The sequence below is a fragment of the Mercurialis annua genome, linkage group LG8 (assembly GCF_937616625.2).
Source record: "Mercurialis annua linkage group LG8, ddMerAnnu1.2, whole genome shotgun sequence".
In the NCBI taxonomy this organism is placed as follows: Eukaryota; Viridiplantae; Streptophyta; class Magnoliopsida; order Malpighiales; family Euphorbiaceae; genus Mercurialis; species Mercurialis annua.
The window spans coordinates 41741384-41763508 of NC_065577.1; the positions used below are offsets into that span (position 1 = coordinate 41741384).

At 26.0% G+C, this 22125-nt stretch overlaps 1 protein-coding gene and 1 non-coding gene across 2 annotated transcripts; both read right to left on the reverse strand.

The window, feature by feature from the left end:
- Nucleotides 1-3904: 3904 nt before the first annotated feature.
- LOC126662396 (small nucleolar RNA U3) lies at nucleotides 3905-4078 on the reverse strand. The gene has a single exon (XR_007635773.1). It is a non-coding gene; the product is annotated as a small nucleolar RNA U3 (small nucleolar RNA).
- Nucleotides 4079-5277: 1199 nt separating this feature from the next.
- LOC126659477 (uncharacterized) lies at nucleotides 5278-9368 on the reverse strand. The gene is made up of 4 exons (XM_050352768.2): nucleotides 9003-9368; nucleotides 8278-8546; nucleotides 6054-6208; nucleotides 5278-5519 (listed from the first exon to the last, which is right to left on the reverse strand). The coding sequence occupies exons 1-3, from the start codon at nucleotides 9286-9288 to the stop codon at nucleotides 6143-6145; spliced, it is 621 nt and encodes a 206-aa protein (XP_050208725.1). The 5' UTR covers nucleotides 9289-9368; the 3' UTR covers nucleotides 5278-5519; nucleotides 6054-6142.
- Between the last annotated feature and the right edge of the window lie 12757 nt (nucleotides 9369-22125).

Sequence of the window (22125 nt, forward strand, 5' to 3'; positions counted from 1 at the left end):
TGGTTAACTTTAATAATTAAATGGTTTAAAATTTGTTTTTAAATAATAAAATACTCAGAATTATTTGTACTCAGATTTTAAGTAAGACTTTGAAATTGGACACATGCATTATTAATATTAAGAGAGATTTAGGAATTTACCTAAAATATAAAAATAATAGGACTTTATATCTCAATAAGAAAAAGTTAATAAAAATACATCATAATTTTTACTCTTTTAGAATTATACTCCCAGTATTTTAATAGTTAGGATTTTACTCTGATAATTTAACACCGTTAACTCTTTTTTTTTCTCTCTCTATCTCTTTCCTCTCTCTTTTTCTCTCTCCCTTTTTTTCTTTCTCTCTCCCGACAAATTGCACATGCCTCATTTGTTTTATACTGACAACATTTCTTTTGTTCTCTTTTTATCAATCTTTTGATCATTTTTTTTCTTTATTCTTTTTTTGTTCCTCAATATTTTTTCTTTCTTTTTTGTTCTTCAATATTTTTTTATTCCTTTTTTTTTCATTATTAAATTAACAAAAATGCAGATTACACATTACCAATAAATTAAATATTTTCTTTTCCTTTATTTCAGTATTATCAAATATATTTTAATTTAAAAATATACGTTTTTATTTAAATATCTTATTATATTAATAGCATATTCAAAAATTATATGAACTAAATAAAAAATCATAGTATCACATTGTCATATGATTATCACAGCTTCACCTTAGCATGTTATTATCAGTGTATCATATTGCATTGACATCTTATTATCATATTATTATCAGTATCGTATGTAGCAGATTATTATATGATAATGTGATGATACTGCTGGATAATATAAGACAAAATCACATTGTCATATGATTATCACTATATCACCTTATCATATGATTATCACAGCTTCACCTTAACATGTAACATATTGCATTGGCATCTTATTATCATGTCATTATCAGTATCGTATGTAATAGATTATTAGATGATATTGTGATGATACTTTCACGTACATTATCATCCAATTATCATAACCTTATCATACTTCATTATCATCTAGTTATCACTCTGTAGTGTTATATGATAATGTTATGATAATAACTTGATAATCAGAGGGTTTTTTTCTGCAGTGTTATGATAACGAAATGATAATATAGTGATAATAACATGATAATCAGAGGCTGTTTTTAATAAAAAAAAAACGATTTTCTCTGCAGTGTTATGATACTTACATGATAATGCAGTGATGATACTCATATGATAATCAAAAGCTGTTTTTTTTGCAGAAAATTAATTTTTATGTATAAAATCGTTTTTAATGCAAATTTTTAGATCTAAAAATGAGAAAATTCGAGAGTAATTTATTTAGATCTGAAAATTAAAGCAAATCATATTAATCACCACGAGTTGAGGAAAAATTGCCAAACTTAAATATAAAAAACGGCGGAGCGATGAAAGAATGGCGGCGGAGCGATGAAAGAACGGCGGCGGAGCGATGAAGGAACAGCGACGGAGGCGGAGCAAAGAAAAAAATAAAGAAGCAAAGAAGAAATTAAGAAAAAGAAAAAAGAAGCAGAGGAGAAGAAGAAGAAGAAGAGAGGAGAGAGGAGAGAGAAAAGAGAGGGAAATATTAAAAAAAATGACAACTATAACATGAGAGCAAGAAAAATATAATTAGAATAAAAAATTAATAAATAGTAGGTATAATTATAATATAAACATGTTTTAGAGTAAAAAAAATAAAAATATTAAGATGGTGAGGTATTTTCTTTATCTTTTCCTTGTTGAGATAGAAAATCAAATTATTTTTAAAAATAGAGTATTTATTCTAATTTTCTCTAATATTAATGACAATTTTAAATATAAATTATATTCAAAATTACATGCATTCGTATTAATTAGTTTCACTACTTTACGTGGATAATATGACGGTCAATAATATTATTGTTAATATATAATTTATAATGAGGGCAAACACTATAGAATTATTTATTTTTAGTTGAATGACTTAATACATAATTATCCCATAATCATAATTGCATGGTAAAGTTGAATGACACAATAAAAAGTGAAGTGTGCTTAAATTTGATATAAACATGTCTGTGTTATAAGTTAATAATTTATGACACCCTTAATTTTATTCTATATCTAAACACATATGATATGTCTAATCTAGTTAACACCCAGTACTTAGTTGTTAGTCCCTAGAGGTTGTTAGTTTTGCTTCTTCAAAAACATCTAATTTGCAGATTTTCCTTTAGGATAAACCTGTGCGCCAAATAGTAATTCTTAATTAGTTTTTTTTTTCTAATAAGATAAATGTAATTTGGTAAATCAATTGATTTTGATTAATCGATTAATTAATTGAAAACAATTATTGAAAAAATTGGAGATTTTGAACTATATCTACAACTGGGTGATAAAAAAATTATGACTAGCAATATAAAAAAATTCATATTTGTTAAGATGATGTTGTTAGGGTTGATTTCATAAAAAATCATCTTTACACGAAATTTCATTTTAATCACGATTTTTAAAACTTGTTATATAAAAGCATGGAATTTTTTTTTTTTTTCAAATTTATCACCAAATTAATTTTCAGTGTATTTTTGCTGACGTGGCAATCGAAATCCGGTTGATTTGAAAAAAAAAAATGAAAGATGAAAATACACCGGAAAATAATCGGGTAATAAATTAGAAAAAAAAAAAGATCATGGTTTTATATGACAATTTTAAAAGTCGTGATTAAAATAAAATTTAATGTAAAGTTCGTGATTTTTTATAAAATTAACCCATGTTGTTAATTAGTTCTTCATTGTAGTATTATTTCATCCTTTTTTTTTTGAAATTTTGTATATTGGAACTCCATTCTTGCAAGCAGAGACTTTAATATATTACAGAATTTATATAAGGTGGCCTTCAAGTTTAAAATATCTAAAAGAACATAAAATTTTGGTTTAATGCTTTAAAAAATCTCAACCGTATAGCCCATTTTCGATCCTATCCTGACGTTAAAAATTTGTCAATATTATCCTATTTCACATTTTAAAAAGTACATACAAGTCCTTTATTTTTAAAAACTAACTAAAAATCATAATCAAATTAAAAATAATTTAAATTTTTAATTAATTTAACTAAATTTAAATAAATTTTAAACATGTACAATTAAACTATGCTGTACATGGACTACGTTCTGAATTTTTTTCAAATGAAAAAAATGCCAATTTAATATTTTAGGTACAATTAAAATGATAAAATACAAATTAGGGTAAAATTGACAAGTTTTCAACGTCAGGATCGAAGAGGGTTATAAGGTCGGATTTTTTAAGATATTAAGCCTAATTTTTTTGATTCAAACCGAACCAACCCTTTTTCTTTTCATAAATTAAATTTAGTTAAATCAATCAGATTTTAACTATACCGATGTTCGTTCAACATAAGAACGATTGAGGAAATTTTATTTTAGTTAATATTATAGTGAGAATGGTATTTTAATTTAAATAATTTATTTTATTTACTTATTAATAATTTATTAAATAAATAAAATATATAATTTGTATTTAAATATAGTTATTAAAATTCAAGTTTAATTAAATTATAAATATTTTATATTGATATAGAGAAAGAAAAACAATACTCAATATGCGTGGTTAGAAGTTGAATTCAAAAAATGATATAATATGGAATTTTATTAGTAAAATATAGGCTCAAACTAAATATTTACAATTTTTTGAAATAATATTAATAACTTTAATTTTAGAAAAATTATTTTTAAAAATTATTTTCTTTCAACTCTAAATATACTTTTTTAACAAAAAATAAAAAATTGCTAATGCTCATGCCAAATTATAAAAGTTATAAATTAGACTATTCCTGCAATATTAATGTTTAATTGAGTTTTGAAGAAAAAAAGTATTAATCTGTCAGACAACCGTAAGACCAACCCAACAAGCGAACCAGCTGAGAACGATGTTAATCACGCTCTGATCAAACGGTCATAATTCATCCACCAGACATGGGTTCCTGTCTCCTTAGTGCTAAGGATTCAGAAGTACGAGCCTATAGAACAGATCCTGTTCAAGTAAGGTCGTGACCAGCGCTGCTTGGCTATTCAATTATAAAGTCTTTTAAAGCCCAATGTTTAAACGATGTGGGATTTTGTTGCTCAATCAAGGCTCTTCTATATCTGGTGCCTTGTTATTTTACATTGAACACTTCTCTATATGTTGTTAGATTTATAATATTTAACAAAGTTACAATTTTCTTTTAAGACCTAATCACTCAGAAACCCCTCACCTTTAAACTTTTTTTCAATTCCACTCCGACGTTGAAAATTTGTCAATTTTACCTACTTTTGAATTTTCCGTTTTCAATTGTACCCCAATATTTTAATTTTTGTTAATTTTTTTACTTAAATGATGAAATCATTCAATTAATTAAGTCTAAACATGAAATTAAATTCTTTTTTATTCAAAAAAGTACAAATAAGTCCTTTATTTTTAAAAACTAACTAAAAACCATAATCAAATTAACACTAATTTAAATTCTTAATTAATTTAACTAAATTTAAATAAATTTTAAAAATATACAATTAATATATGCGAGACATGGAGAATGTTTTAAACAAATTTCTAAACGCAAAAGACGTTAATTTAATTTTTCAGGGTACAATTGAAACACAAAAATGCAAAATAGGGTAAAATTGACAAATTTTCAACGTCAGGGTATGATTGAAAAGGGGCTAAAAGGTCGGGGGTTTTTAAGATATTAGGCCTTCTTTTAAATATATTATTACTAAGAAGTATATTTGAACACTAATCTTTTAAGTAAGAAACTGAATATTTTAAAAAAAATGAATTTGTGACAGCTTCTCTATTATATTTAAATCATTAACTAATAATTTTATATATTTTTATTTTCTATATATAATAATTTTATATATTATCTAGATAATTAAGTCATTTAAAATGTTTTATTTTAAACATGGTGATTAATAATACGCGTAGTTGAACATGTTTAAATGTATTGTGTCATATACTCCGTATTATGGACATGTTGTGTTTGAGTTTTATATATTAAATACGATTATTAATTATAGTGTGTTTCGTTTATAGGTCGACATATCAATGATATTATCAACTTAATTATGGCCCGAAGAGACAAATTGTCATCTCTAATTATAATTTTACAAATTGATGATAATTGTATATTAAATCATACTGTTCATAAACTCTATCATCATTGATCTCAGACTAATCTGATTTTTTTTATTTTTCTATATATGTAAAAGTACATTAAAATCTGATTTATGTATCTAATAAATTTGTTCAAGGTAAATACAAAGACTGTACATGATGAGTTAACACCCAATAAATAAAATAGAAAGAAAAAAGAAAATCAATTATGTATATATGTATTGCCACAATCTCTAAATTGATACATATTCATACTAATTGCTTGTTAGTCCCTAGCCTGTAGTTAGTTTTGCTCCTTCAATAACCTCTAATTTGCAGATTTGCCTTTAGGATTAACCTGTGAGCCAAAATTGAAACATATTTAATTAGTTAAATCAGTTGATTATGATGAGTTGATGAATTATTTTAATTAGAGGTGAGCATTTGTCGGTTCGGTTTTTACCGAACCAAATTATAGATAACGGGTTTAACCAAATTATTTTAACTCTTTAATTGAGCTGAGAAAATTAATTAAATTAACCAAAACCGAAGTAAGCAAATTGTCAAAATCTAAAAAATTAAAATACCAAACCGACCAAATTAATCGGCTAACTTATTTAAATCGATAAAATTAAATTTATTAATTATAATTAATAAACAAAAATATAATAAATATACAAGTATTCGGTTAATTCAGTTATCCAACATTGTAAAACTATGAGTTGTTTCCAAACTAAAAAATCATAAACAAAACTGAACGAATTGCCGTATTAATCGAAAATATTTAACTGAATTTAAATAGATCGATTAATTTCTTAATTCGGTTCCCGTTATAATTTGTTCACCCTTAATTTAAATGAAAAAAATAGAGATTTCAGATTTTGAACAGTACCTGCAACTGGGTGATGAAGAATTCTGACTAGCAAATAGAAAAAATAAATATTTGTAATGATGATGTTGTTAATTGGTTCTTCATTGTTATTATTTAATCCTTTCTTCTTTTGGAATTTTTTTGTATCCTGGAAATCCATTCTTGCAAGCAGAAACCTGAAAATGTTAGGAAATTATATAAGGTCATCTTCAAGCTTAAAATACCAAAATAACATAAAATTCATACTAAATCATAGTTCAAACCAAACCAACTCATTTTTTTATAAACCGAACCGCACCAAATTTTTATAAATTAAAAAAAAATCAAATCGAAAAAGACTTAACTAGACTTTTGCAAAACCAACCGTACCAACCTTTTAAAGAAATAAAAAAATTCAAACCAAACAAAACTAGTCAGTTATTTTGATTTTTTCGGTTCGTTTTAGTTATTTAGGTCGTCTTGTGTCTAAATCTTTTTGTCTAGAAACAAAACAAAACCGATCTTTTTATTATACCAAACCGAACTGAACCAAAATTATTTGTTTGGTTCGATTATTTTGTTTGAATTGATTTTTCCCCATCCCTAGTTACATTATTTCTATCTCCATCTATCAATTCTGTTTTAATACAATAAAAATATTATATATATGTTTTTTTTATAATTTCTATCATTATTTTTATATAATTTTTGAAAAAAAAATTATTTTATTAGAAATCTGAAACCGTTAAAAAAGAATTAGGTCAAAAATTGCAGCCTGCCCATATGCCATGGAGGCTGCCCATTATAGATTATTTTAGACATGAAAAATAAAACAGATGTATTGGTTTGACCAAATAGATATTGGATTTGGATTAATGTTCAGGTGAAGAACATGGCTTCCAGAAACATGTATTACTATTAAAATAAAATTTGATTTCAAAAATTATTAAATATAATATTCATTTTATTTTTGTTGATCACATGCCAGCTGACCAACATCTAATTTTGCATATTCTGACAGTTTATAGTATAGAAAAATATTTAATATTACTCATCTGAGGCTGTCACAAAGAGATTTGGTGAAGGATTTGATGAGTGGATCTCAAGAATAATTAAGTTTATGCCTGGAATATAATTAATCCTAAGAGAACAATGAAATATTTAAAAAGAAGAAAAATGTTTCTGGAGATATTTAAATTTATTTTTCTAGCATAAATAGTTTAAATTCATAAAATCTGCTACATAATAAAAAAAATAAAAAATACAAACAATGGCGGCATAATCAGAAATTGAAATTAAAAGGGGCAAATGTCTCTCTTATTCACCATGTGGCTACACCACTGAATAGAAGGGCAAATCTAATTTAAGTCATAATAATATTTAAAAAAATTGAAAATAATAATCTTATTTATATGTATAACTAATTATTAAAAAGTCAACAATTTTTTATTAATTAGATTATATTTTAAATCATATAGGTAAGTGCAACATATAATGATTAATGATTAAGAAACTAATTTTTTAAAATTTTGATATGACAACATATACTTTGAAGTTTGATTTAACAATTTGCATAGTGAAAATAACTCCTTTTTGTTTTATTTGTTGCCAAGAAAATCAAAATTCAAAAAAAGACTAATTCAATTTCTTTTAAAATATTGACCTTCGAGAATAACAAAAATTTCAAACTTTAGACAATTGGATTAATTTGACAAATGAAGTTGTGTAGGCCTCTAAAATTGCTAGCTATGGAATTTTAGCAAATTAAGTTGGATAATGACAACTCAAGATTCATATTCTTCCAGTTAATTGTAAGCATCATTTATTGTTCCTACCAATTTGACACTTTCTAATTCATTCATTTCATTAATTAAGTATTAATAGTTTATTTAGCTCACTTGATTTTGTTTTGAATATTTTAAAACTCTTAAATAAAATTTTAAAATTAATAACAACTCGATCGGTTTCCAAATTGTTCAATATCTAAATTAAATTTTAATCCGTCCCTAGATCAAGATATTTTGAGAAAAAGACATAGTTACAATTTCAGACCGGAAAAATCTTTCATGAGCTTAATATAAATTTTTTTTACAGTGACATGTGACATAATTACTCAAACTGACCGTAAAGTTATGATTAACATTATAAGCAATCAACAGACTAAAGACGGATTTTAATGATGTGCTATATTCCGTTACTATTTTATACAATTAGTGACGAGTTATAAACGGATTGAAATAAGGAGGACGAAGAGGAAATTACTTACAGCTTCAATGTCAATTTTGAAAACCAAAAGCTTTCTTCTTTCACGACAACTTGTTCTATAAGCAACAACAATATGTCCAATTGCTAACACCATTGAACAAACAAATAAAGCAATCTCCATAGCATCATCATCGTCACTATTTCTTGCAACACTAAACACATATGGTGCTTTTAACGACACAAAAATTAGCGACGAAATTGAACATATTGCTGTAATCGCCAAATACGGCCCTCTTGATAATCTTGGTCCATCACACAAACAATACACACCTACAAATAAACAAAAAATTACAAATCAGCAGACTAATCATAAAAATCTAAAAAAAGCATCAATTATAAACTTAAAGATATATCTTTCGCGACGGCAGATAATCCCATCACAAGTTAATGACTATTAGTGACATCTTAATACTTTCTGTCACAAAATTGTAACCAATTCTTAGAAGTCAGTCATGAATACTTCACAATTCCGTCCGTCTTTGTGACAGTACTTTCCACTATTTCCGTCAAATATTCTAAGAATTTTGTCGGAAATTGTCAAAAATCCGTCACAAATTATGACATACTTTTCGTGACTTCCACCTTAAAAAATCCGTCGTAAATTGTGACATCATTTTCCGCCATTTCCGTCATAAATTCTTAAAAACCCGTCGTAAATTCTTAAAAACCCGTCATAAATTCTCAAAAAATACGTCGTAAATCCTAAAAAAAACCGTATATACTTACAGATGATGACGGCTGATCGGACGACGGAGATGAGGGGAATATCAATGAGAGAATACCTAAAATCATAGTTATAAAAATGGGAAGAAAGGGTTTGAAAGGACAAAAAGGAAGCAGAAGGTGAAAGAGAAGCAGAAAGAAGAGAAAATGGAAGAAGAGTATCAGCTAAAACAAGAAGAATTGGAGCAGAAAATAATAAAAATGAAATTAACATAGTAATTAAGAAAAAAACTGTCTTAATTATCCTTAATATTCTTGTAATTGATCTCTCTTCTTTCACAAATCCCATTCTTGAATTACTTGTTTTTTTCTCGCTCTAGATTCTTGAATTATGTACAAGAAGAGTGATATAATTTTGAGCAAGTTGAGAGGGGGAGAGAGTTTTTTTATATATATAGTGAATGAAATGAGAAATAATTAAAAAAATTGATCATTTAAAATATAAAATTGATTTAATTAGTTTAATTAATTTAATGAAAAAAGCCATGGAAGGTGCAGGCTGATGGTTTGTTGACTAGAACTAGAAGACTTGTCTAGTGGTATAGGAGATAGAGAGAGAAAGATGACAAAGACATTGAACTTTACACGCGTAAATTAAATTAGTCAAATTTATTGTTAATCTTTTTTATACTCAGATTAACTGCAATACCTAATTGTAAGTATATCTTTTTTGGAAATTAATTAATTAATTAACACTAATATATTTTGAAAAACAATGTTATGAAATAGGTTATTTTTTTTAGAAAATATACTAATTTAAAAAATTATAAGTACCTAAAATTTCACTTTGTATCTAGCAAATATGCTCCGTTCCATATCAGAGATGTATTTTAAGTGTATTTATTATATTTTTTTGTAGGTTAACATAAAACGTAAAGTGAAAAGAATTTGTTTAGTTACTTTTTTTAAGCTTAAAATGTATTCCTAAATATTAAGTAATTTTTATAGGTTGTGTTTTTCCGTATATTTTCTACAATCTACATACTTTTTGATTTGAATTTTATACAGTCTACATACTAGAAAGAGAAATTAAAGTAAAAGGATTTAATTTTAAACTAATTTCTGTTATTAAATTAGATTTCAGAAATATTTGATTTGAATTTTATTATTGTTTCTATGTAAAATTTTTAAAAATGAATTTGTAGTGTTTTATACTCAATTTATTTTGCCAAAGATTTGATACTGATTGACAACATGTAAAAGGCAGTATCTGAGTATTTGAATTAATTACATTTCCTTGAGTCATTATGATTTCATGATTAATAAATAAGTAAATGAATATACATAAAATAATGAAAATATTCATAAGTTAATACTATTTAAGCTGTATATTATAGTTGATGGCGTATTCAAAAATTTAAAATAAGAAAAATGAGAAATAAATAACATCTTTTACAATTTATCAAGGGATCACTGATTAGAAAATATTAATAATTAAAAGGATTAATTAATTTTTTATTATTGTTAAGGCAGCTACATCATTGTTTATGGTTAATTGCATTGTTAAAGATTATTGAGAGAACTCAAATGCTTTTTTGAATAATCTACCCGAAATTGTTTTTTCTTTTGAAAATACAGACGTATTTCTGTTAAAAATAATACAGAGCTAACTTCAAAATTAAAGATTACCATTTATATTAAGAAATTAGTATGAAAACGTAAATCATGAAGAACATAAAGTCAAGTTGAAGATGCATTTAAAACTTTATCTACAATTTAATTTTACATTCAATTACTTACGTTATGGCATAAACATTTTAGAAGTAATATCCAAACATGTGTTTTTCTTTTTATAAAACGAGAAAAAATAGATTTGAATCTGATAGTTCAAATTGAATTATAATATCTCTGTCGCTAGACTACATATATGAGGAGAATCACTATTTAACTGAACAAATGACGTTGGTGAAAGATTAAATCGGTAAAATAAAATAAAATAAATGTGTAATAAAAATAATAATCAAAAAGTGTTATAGGTCAAAATGATATAGTATAGAGATCCAACTATGCATTTTTAGTTATGTTTCTTGCGCTTTAACGCATTTCCCCACGTTGGATAAAAATAAATTATAATTACAGTTGAGAGATTAAGTCGGTAAAATATAAAAATTTAAAAGTGCGACAAGAAAAAATAAAAGTTAAGGACTGTTAATAATGTGACATAGTTTATGAGTTAAATTATTGAACTTGACGTCTAAACCTTCCAAAATTTGAACATCATGATCAATTAACTCGCATCTAACTATTTTTATCATCCAGTAATATCTATCTCTACTAAAAAAAATCATTCAATGATAATATTTTTTTTATTTTTACATTACTCTTATTATAATATGAATTAATGCCTAAATTTGGTCACCACAGTCCATGAATTATAACATTTTATACAAGTAGAAAATGAATATTTCTAAAAATAAAACAATGTCCTTAATTGATTAAAATAAATAAAAATGAGTAATTTGGTCTTAAAATATAAATTTAGGGACAAAATTGTCCTTTATTTATATTTAAATTATTTTATCTTTCCAAATCAACGACCAAATTCTAGATCATTGATTGTAATACCTTTGCTTCTTGAATCAATAGTATTAGCAATCCAAAAAATAGTTAATGTTGTAAGAACATAAGAATTTCATTTTTTTTATTGGTTCGTTAATTGTATATTGAAATATAATCACAAAAACAACTTAAATTAATCAAACGGTACTTAATTAATAAGCGGGTATGGTGGAACCGACCGATTGACGAACATGTGATCACATGCAAAACTTTGTTTTTACGAATCTTGAGAAACTTAATTTGTTGTTTATATGTTTTCAATTGATGGGTATTTTGGATTTTATTCTTTATAAAAATATGATTAATTAATTTATTAGATTAATTTCTTCTGTTGGTAGTTGGTAGTTACTCTTTGTTAATTCCCTAATCACGATGTATAATGGCATGCCTCTATGGATTGATTGATAGATTCCTTCTGTCATTCTAATTTTAAAATATGTAGTAATAATTAATTAGCTTAATTGCATTAAAAAAATCACCAACTTTTGCGTATTTTTGGTATTTAACATATTTTTTTTCTCATAAAAAATCACCAACTTTCATTTTTTGGCATATTAATCCACGAGTTGTGAAATGACGCAGTTTTGAATGTAAAATGGCGCCGTTTTGCACTAAAACGGCGTCGTTTTGCACTTAATTTTTCAAAGAAAACGGTCACGTGGACGAATATGCTAAAAAATAAAAATTAATGATTTTTTATGCCAAAAAAAAAATCATGTTAAATACCAAAAACACACAAAAATTGGTGATTTTTGGTGCAATTGAGCCTAATTAATTTACATACTTAATAATTTATACTTTTACATAGCATGCTATTAGATATTTATGATATTAATTGGGATGATAAAAATTAAGTAGAAAAATTTATTTAATATCTTACTAATAGATTTTATATAAAATAACATTTAATGGGATGGAGGACATACTAATTAATGTCAAATTAAACCTTATTCAATTTAAGTTATCTTTTTCATTTGTGTCTTAGTTATTAAAAAATACCCCACATTTTTTATGGGGTATTGGCAAAACAAATTCCAACGTTACACTAATTTAGCGATTTAAACCTAACGTTTAAAATTTTACGAAACAAATCCTAACCTTTTCAATTTTTACAAATTGTAGTCTAAATTCTATCACGGATCTGTGAATAACAGACGTAATAAGTGTTTAAATATAATTAATTAGAGTAAATTATGAGTAATTAGAAACTCACTCTCCAATTAAGTTGCCACGTTAGTATAGGGGTGTTTTTGAGCTGGTTTTGCCAAGTTCAGAGTAAAAATGATCCGATTTTGTTAATTTAGACGTTCTTGATATTTTGTGCGAAGTTCAGGGGGTAAAATGATCCTTGTTCATATAAAAATAGTGCTATGTAATTTTACTTTTTTATAATTACTAAAGTTAAGATGGGAAAAATAAAGTGTAAAATAAATAAAGTACATTCGATAAGTTCAATATGCATAAATATTATACGTGGCAGGTGGAATTCGGTAGTGATGATGTTTATGCGGGACTGCTTTAATATGAATTAGAGAATAAAATGTTAAGTTACAGGGTGTTAGTCTTAGCTGAAACTTTACAGCGCCTCAATTGGTTGGAAAAAAACATACTTTTTAAATTAAATAAATTTTGGTTATCTTATTGAATCTTTAGATTTGTATTTTAAGTATAGATAAATATATGCTTTTTTCAAAAATTAATTAAAAAATATTTTTATTAACAAATTCTAACTCAAATAATATAAGCCGCTAAATATCAAACTATTAAAATTTTAGGTTCAATTCCTTCCAAAACGCCCCCTTTTCCTAATTATTAAAAAAAACTAAAAATAACACCAGAACAACAATTCCAAACAGCTCTAAAGTGGTTGGATCCTATCCAAGGAAATAAGTAAGTTTTTAAAGGATTTAAAGAAAAAAATAAATTTTTAAAATATATTTATATCAAGGCTTATTCACCAAAAAACGCCAAACCTTTGCGTCTCGAGTTATATTTAGCCAAACCTTTAAAAACCACCAGATTTAGCCAAATCTTATATGTTATGTGTCAATTGTAGCCATTTTTGAATCGAACCGAAATTGTTGCCCACATGTCATCCATGTCACCTCCAACTCAACAAAATTTGCTGACATGGCACATTTCAAACCACTAACCCAACTTAATCAAACCAAATAATAAACCAAAAAAAATCAAATCCAACTAAATCAAATTAATTATTAATTAATTATTAAAATTCATATTTTAATTATCTCAACATTATAATATTAAAAACAATTCACCGCCACACTACTTCGACCTCGCCATTTTTTCCCGACTCCGATATATGTTTAAAATAATTAATTATTTATAATTAATAAATTAACATCACGCAAAATTTTAATTAATTGTATTCAATTTAAATTATTTTTTTAATTAAAATTTATTTCCGACAAAAATTTTTTTTTTAATTTTTTTTCGTCTGAGAAGACGAATGGTTCCCGTTCGTCTTCTCAGACGAACATAGATCTGTTCTTGAACAGATTCCCGTCGGAATCTGTTCAAGAACAGATGACAGATCCTTAAACGAGGATCTGCCATATATCCTCGTTTGAGAATCAGTTCGACGATCTGTTTCATAATACATCCTCGCCGGATCTGTAACAGATCCGGCGAGGATCTGTTGCTATGAACAGACCTCGGCGGGTCTGTTCATAAGAACAGATCCTCGCCGGGTCTGTTCAAGAACAGCTCCGGCGAGGGGCTGTTCAAAAACAGACTGAACAGATCCTCGCCGGACCTGTTCAAGGACAGATTCCGACGAGGATCTGTTCTTGAACCGATAAAAAAAATCGGAAATTTTTTTTGCTTCAAATTTTTTGGATAAATAAAATATATTTTGTTGTTGAAAATTAATTTTTTTTACGTCCATTGGAAAATCATTTGAGAGAATCGGTAGCGACCGGAGGTAGATTTTTTTTGGATCCATAAAAAAACTGGACGGATTGGGAATTAGTCTTAATTAAATATAAAAATATTAAACTTTACGATGTCCGTTTGAATGATGCAATTTTTTATTTATTTAGTAAAAATTTAAAATTAATCATATATATATCAAATTATTAAATAAAATAAAGTAATATTTATTTATGAATTTTATTTATATATTATAATATTGTTTAGTAATTAATATTTGGTTGGATTTAATTTTTTAGGTTGGTTTGAAATATGCCATGTTAGCAAATTTTGCTGAGTTGGAGGTGACATGGATGACATGTGAGCAACAATTTTGGTTCGATTCAAAAATGGCTATAACTGACACATGACATATAAGGTTTGGCTAAATCTGGTGGTTTTTAAAGTTTTGGCTAAATCTGACACAAGACGCAAAGGTTTGGCATTTTTTGGTGATTAAGTCTTATATCAACTGTATATAGTCGGAGATGTATATGTAGATTTCCATATTATTATATTTTTAAATAAATTTTTCATTTTAATTTATCGAAATTGAGTGTATACAATTTCAGTTAAGTCCTTTGGTCACGAATATAAAGTGGTTATACTCTACATGTTGTTTGTGTCACCGAAAAAACAAATTTATCTATTATTTTAACTGGATTTGTTAGTATTCCTAAAAGAATACATTAATTTTTTTGTATGTAATATTAATTTTTTTATTTGAGGTCTTACGCTTCTATTATTATTAAATAAGTCTCATAATTAGTTATTTTTCTCGATTTGATTTAACATTGATAATTTTTGTACGAAAGAATTTTAATATTTATAAAATTAAAAGTATAAGAATTCAACATATACAGATGATAGTAAATGGATCTTGTTTAAAATAATATAATTATACATGGATCCAGACATATATTTTATCTTGTTATATTTAATTAATATTGCCAATTTTTTCAATTTTGTGCCATACTGATAAATATTTCCTCCGTTCTATATACCCTCATTAATTATAGAGAATATTTTAAAAAAAATAATAAAATTTGAAGAAATATAAAAAAATACTACTATATTAAATAAGGGCAAATATAATATTTTTTAATATATTAATTCATTTTATTTTAAAAATTTAAATTTTTTATGTTTGTCCTATATTGCCTATTAATTTAGAGAAGGAGTAGTTATCATTAAAAGGAAAAGGAGGTTCAGCAATGGTCATCTCCACTTTTCTTTCAATGATTAAATTAACTGATTTGTTCCTTTTTTTCACACACATTTGATAAGAAAAACACTGAAATTATATTGTTTAATTTGAAATTTTGAAGTTTAAGAAAATTCCAACTTTAACTGCCAAACGACTTTGTATATCATAATTTGGACACGTCATGTCCGACATATGAAAGTTAAATGCCTAAATACTATTTAAATCTAGACTTTTTATAATCATCATTTCATTTTTTTTATTTTATATTTATATCACAACTTTTAAATTTATTGTAATTATATTCTAATTTTAGCTCAAATTCAATATTGATGTGTATACCAAAATACATATGTGCCTAGCTGAACTACATTGTAAACACATCAAATTATTTATTCATTCTAATTAAACCGTTTTTTAAAATATACTTATCCACTGAAATTAAGTTAGCCTTTAACGTCTTTAATGTATTTTAAAAAGGTCAAATATAATATATTATAACCCAATTAGACACCTAAATAAATGCAACATAAGTTAATTTTAAATTTAAATTAAAGCATAATTACAATAAATTTGAAAGATTGAGATATAATTATAAAAATGAAAAATTTGAATGGTCGAAAATAATGAATGGAAAAGATCTGTATTTTAAAATGCATTTGGTCCAAAGTTACATTATAGTAATGTCTTATGAATTAGTTGATGTTTCTTGCAATTGATTTATATATATAGTATGATGCTTCATGCAAGATTTATGGATGGTTCCAAACGTATAGAAGATACTAGGTTTTATCAAATGACTTATTTTTTTTTATTTTTTTTTGAAAATAATGAGAATTTCATTAATAGAAAAATAAAAATACAACTTGATCATATATTGAATAAATCAATACATTCAAACAGTACAATAAGAGAATATCAGTAAAATAACAGAAAATCATATCTAATTTCTTCAATCGCATTGACGGAGCTCTTTGAATATGCAACTCGGCGATTCGTCTGCTCCACTCGAAGGTTATTTTAAACCACAAATCGACTCTTTGATTTTTGAATGAGTCCGATTAAGAGAATATTAAAAATAAGATTTCTACTGATTGCACTTCAGATCTACACTCCGTAGATAATTCCATCAAGGAAATAGCAAAACCCATAAAGGGTAAGAACCAAAACTCCACAAAGGAAGACAAAACATCCATAAAGAAAGAAATAAAAATACCAACAGATCTCAGATCTGTGATTATTGATGCAAAATAAACTAAATACGAGATTTGAACAGAAAACGAGAAGGTAGGGAGGTGATTTTGAACCAAAAAATGGCCAAAATCACCTCTCTCTTATTGCGGCTAGGGTTTTTTTTTAAAAAAAGAGAGAGTTTAGAGAGATCAAATGACTTATTTAAAATGAGGAAAATATACTCTCTATTATTTTAAAAAATATATATTTTCGTACTTTTTTTAGGGAATAAAAACTAAATTAATTAGAAATATCATAATACAAATGAAAAGATAAAAAGTCTGACATATCTGAACCCCAAACTGAAATATCAGACATATATAGAATTGGAAGACCGAGTAAGAGTATGAGTAATTATATTCTTTGATCTTCTAAAACACAATAAATTATGTCCTTAAAAAAATCCTGGCACTCTTCGACTATCAAACCAATAGAAGAACGATCCTCCATTGCTGAATAGAAAGCTCGTTTTCGTATTATTCATTGTTTAATAAAAAATAGCATCTGATTAGAATTTGATGTTTTTTAAAGAAAGGCTAAAATTTCCATTAATAATAACGAAAATTATATGAACGGTTTCTCAGCATACAGAGTCAACTATTTTAGAAAAGATGATGAGAGCTGTAAAAATACAGTCATCGATTAGCGCTAAACTAACCATCAAGGGTCACCCAAATTTGTAGACTAAAACTAGATCTAATAATAAAATCTAGATTTATTGAACGTTGTAAGGAAGTCTAACTTCGAATGCACGACTGATCACATCTTTTGTGATACATCTGTTCTCTTGAAGATTAAAAACAACATCGATATTGACGCAAAACATACCTGTACTTGATGAAATCTGTCGTAAGATGCTGCCTACAATTGTTTCAGAGATTTAAGTCGTTTGCACTGCAAAAAATAATTTCGTCTCCAAAGATGAAAAAAACTACTTTTAATTTCTCATTAAGTCATCTATCACCTTTCATTCTAATTTATGTATAAAAAATATTTTAATTAGTAAATATCATCTCTATCAACTAATTACATAACAATCTGATTGGTACTATTATAGCATGAAAATTTATAATTCATATCAAATCCAAATATCTAAAAATTATATTAATCCATTTAAATACAAATGTATTATTTTATTATACATATCAATGCATTTAATATCAATTAGATATTACCACAAAAGATGACATACATATACAACCTTCTTAGCTATCACATAAATCATATGAAAGAATAATTAAGTGAGCAAAATCCCATATTATGTCATTGCCTTTGGCATTAACTAAAGCAACCTAAAACAAGATAAGCATAACACAAAAATCATTATCTTATACAAATTGTATACTTTTAATTATTTTCAAAGAAATATCTCCCTTGGTGAAGTAGTTAAGCTTTTATTATTATTATTATAAGTCAAAATATCATTAAGGATTTATTTCACATTATGTAAATGTTGGTCCAAGATTCACATTTAAGGTTTCCTGTGAAATATTTTCAGCTTCTAGATTATTATTATTGCCAATGAATCTAATATCATTGATACCATAATTGGCTGTAGGTGTGTTCCAGTGTAACTAAATAATTAATTACGAACGGAGTTGGTTCAAGTGGTAAACGGTCGGTACCGCTTAAATAAGATTTCGGGTTCGAATTTTGTGAATGTAGAATTTTTTTACTGACAGACTCACTTACCATGTTAGGTACGCGACGCCAATTGTATCCGGATTAGTTAAGACGAAGTCTCGGAATCCGGATGGAAAGAAAAATAGCCGCCTTGTGGAAGGCTAAGTATAAGTCAAAATGGGCAAATTGTTTGGCTGTTGAATTTTCTGAATATGGTTCTATAGCAGCCAAATTATGTATTTGGACCATATGAATTACATTGTGGGTCATGTGATTCTTGACTAAATTTCAGTTTGTAATGATATGACAAACATGTGCTAGCAATTTTACTTTGTCATGAGTTATTTTTGGCAAAAGGTATGAATAAGTCCCTATACTTAGGAATCCTAGCAGAATTATATATCCTCTTTTCTGCTCGGATTAAATGACATGTGAATTATTTAGTCTATTTTTAGCTTTTCGCTAGCCTAGATTTAATCTTCCTCTAATCCCAACTTCACTATAAATTTTATTATATATAATTGTCACCCATTTATGATATTAGATTTATATTATTTTAGATAGATCAAACGTTTAAATTGTTATTTTATATTTTTTTCCCATTTGATCTATTTGGATGTACTTCAATTATCTTTAATATAATTATTTAATTTTCAGTAGAAAATAGAAAAACCTTTCATGTATATAAATATAGATAAAGTTAAATTTATATAAGGATTAAAATGTAAAAATACTCTCTTGTGCTTGTCATCCTATAAAATTAGAATAGAGAAATAGCTTCACCCACAATGTATCTCTGATTAAAAAAAACAAACTTTAAGTTAATTTGGCTTGACCTTACACCTCAATAAAATTCAAGTTTCCTTTTACTTATTGAGCAAGAATTGGAAGTACATGTATATCATTATTCTTAATCAAGGAACCAAATGGAATAATTAAGAAAAATAATGTGCCAAAATAATATTATTCATCCACTTGTCTAATTATAAGAAACTATGTAGAAGCTTCCACATGTAGCCAAAATTTGCAAATAAGGATTGATTTAATACACCCTACACATTGTTGGCCCTTAATTTACACTTCCTATCATAATAAACCACGTTATTTACAAGATTTTATGTCCTTGCTTGGTGGCCTAATGACTCAAAAATGTGGTCCTTAATTCTTTAATTCATATAATTAGTAAAAGACAAAATGATTTCATCTATCTATAATTATAATAAAATCAATAAAAATATCTTTAGAAAATAATTTGGAGCTTTATTGTCCGTCAAATATTATAAAATCGGACAATAGCATCAAACAGAAAATTGAAAAAGATGAAGGATATGATTGATAAAAAAAGTAAAATATTTAATGATATTATCTATCTAATTTTATGTATTATCATTAAAATACCACCACACAATTTATTCAATTATGAAGTAATTAAATTTATTATTTTAATAGCTTGAAAAATAATTTATTTTTATAAGTGATAATCTCTATTGTTTTTTTTTTAATTTATTTATCACGACTTATACAATTGACAATTTAAACTGTCTAAATTAGTTTTTTGTGACTATTTCTATCAGTTTGGTTATGATTGTTTCTATGTTGCGGGTGTCAATTTTGTAGAGATACTTCCATGATTGAATATTTTTATTTTGCAATTAATGCATGTATATATAATCAATGTGACAGATAAATTAATAAATATTTTATAGAACAAACAAATAACATAAAAAAAAAACATTGGTGATGAAATATAAATTCGACCGTTGTGGCCCTTTTCTTGTTAGTGAAGGCACTGAAAGGGATAAAGCACAGGTGTGTGTATACACGAACTTCACACGGAGAAACTTAGATTTTTTATATGACTGTGATGCTTTTGTTATACAACAAAAATACCATGATTCTATAAATGAATCCACATATATATGTATTACTATATATTATTTAAATAGGTTTCAATGAACATATTCAGTAGGGGGTCTTTATTCGAATAGGTAAAATTATTTTTTATCAAGTTTTTATGAAATCACACTATTGTTATTTCATTAATTCTTCGGAAACCAGAAAACATGATAAAAGAAATTATTAGTTGTAGTAGAAACCAGAAAAAACATATAGAATAAATAATATAATCAAATTATTTATAAAATACCGTTTGGATTGAATAATTTAGCAATCTCCGTATTTTACTAAATTTATGGAATACAAAATGTAGGACTTGTAAATATCAACGTTTAAATTAAACATAAAAGTTATAAACTTATAAAAATATTTTTAAAATAATAAAATTCAAACACAATTTTTTTTTTAAATGGTGGATGACTTTCTCACCTAAAAAGATGGATATTTAAATCAAAATTGTTACAGAATGATGAATTTTAAAAAATTTAAAACTACTTGTTTTATCAAGCGATACTTGAATTCATGAATTGTACATAATTTCTATCCAAAATTTCTAAATTCAAATGATGCTTTAGGCTCCTGGCAAGTACAGAGAATGGCCTCCCACTGAACTATAATAAAATATACGATCAACAAATATTTATCGAATTTGAAACAGAGTCAGAAGAAATAGTTCGATTCTCTTATTTTTCTTTCTCGAACTTTTTCCATGCCCATACTCGTTACTCGTTCATATTGTACTGAATTCTTGACTATTATTAAAAATAAATTGATGTAAATTTGGTTTAAATAAAAAAACTGTATATGATATATATTAATTTATAGCATGAGTTTATAGTTATGTCACAATTCATATATTTTTCATTAGTTGTGCAGGTTTCTTTTATTGATTTTTTTTTTATTATGGTTGGTTTGGTTTGATTCATGAATGGATATATGATGATGCAGTGACTTGTGAATTTGATACAAAATTGACTACCCAATCGGGTCACTATCTGAGTCATGACTCACGAGTGATGGGACATGTTTCTAAATGTCGACTGAGAGGAGTTAAGTGACATTCATGCCTACGTTTCATGTCATATTTCTACAATTCATTATTTTAATGCAAGTTTATGAATATCTTCATAATATTGAGCAACTATATATATTCTAATTTCTTTTGGATGAATTACACAAGCGATGTTTAAACCTTTTAAAGTTTTATATCTTGACATCATTTTTTTAAAATTTCATACTAATATTTTAACACTAATATGACATATAATTAGAGTTTTATTAGATGTTTTCTTTAAAATTTAGAGCAAATTACGTTGAAGTCTCTGAGATATAGTATAATTAACAGTTTGATATCTCTTATTTCAAAAGTGTACTCGATGGTCATTCGGTTTTAATTCCGTTAAATGAGAGACCCTTCCATTAATTTGAGGGACTAAATCGTTTAACGAAACTAAAAATGAGAGGCCAAATCGTTTAAAAATGAGGTACCAAATCGTTTAATAAAATTAAAAATGAGAGACCAAACCGTTCACGAAATTAAAAAATGAGGTACCAAATTGTTTGTAAGTAAATGTTAAAATTAACAGAGGGGCCTAACAGTTAATAAAATTGAAATTGAAAACCCATTAAATAGACTTTTAAAATAAAAGATACCAAACTGCTAATTATGATATATCTTAG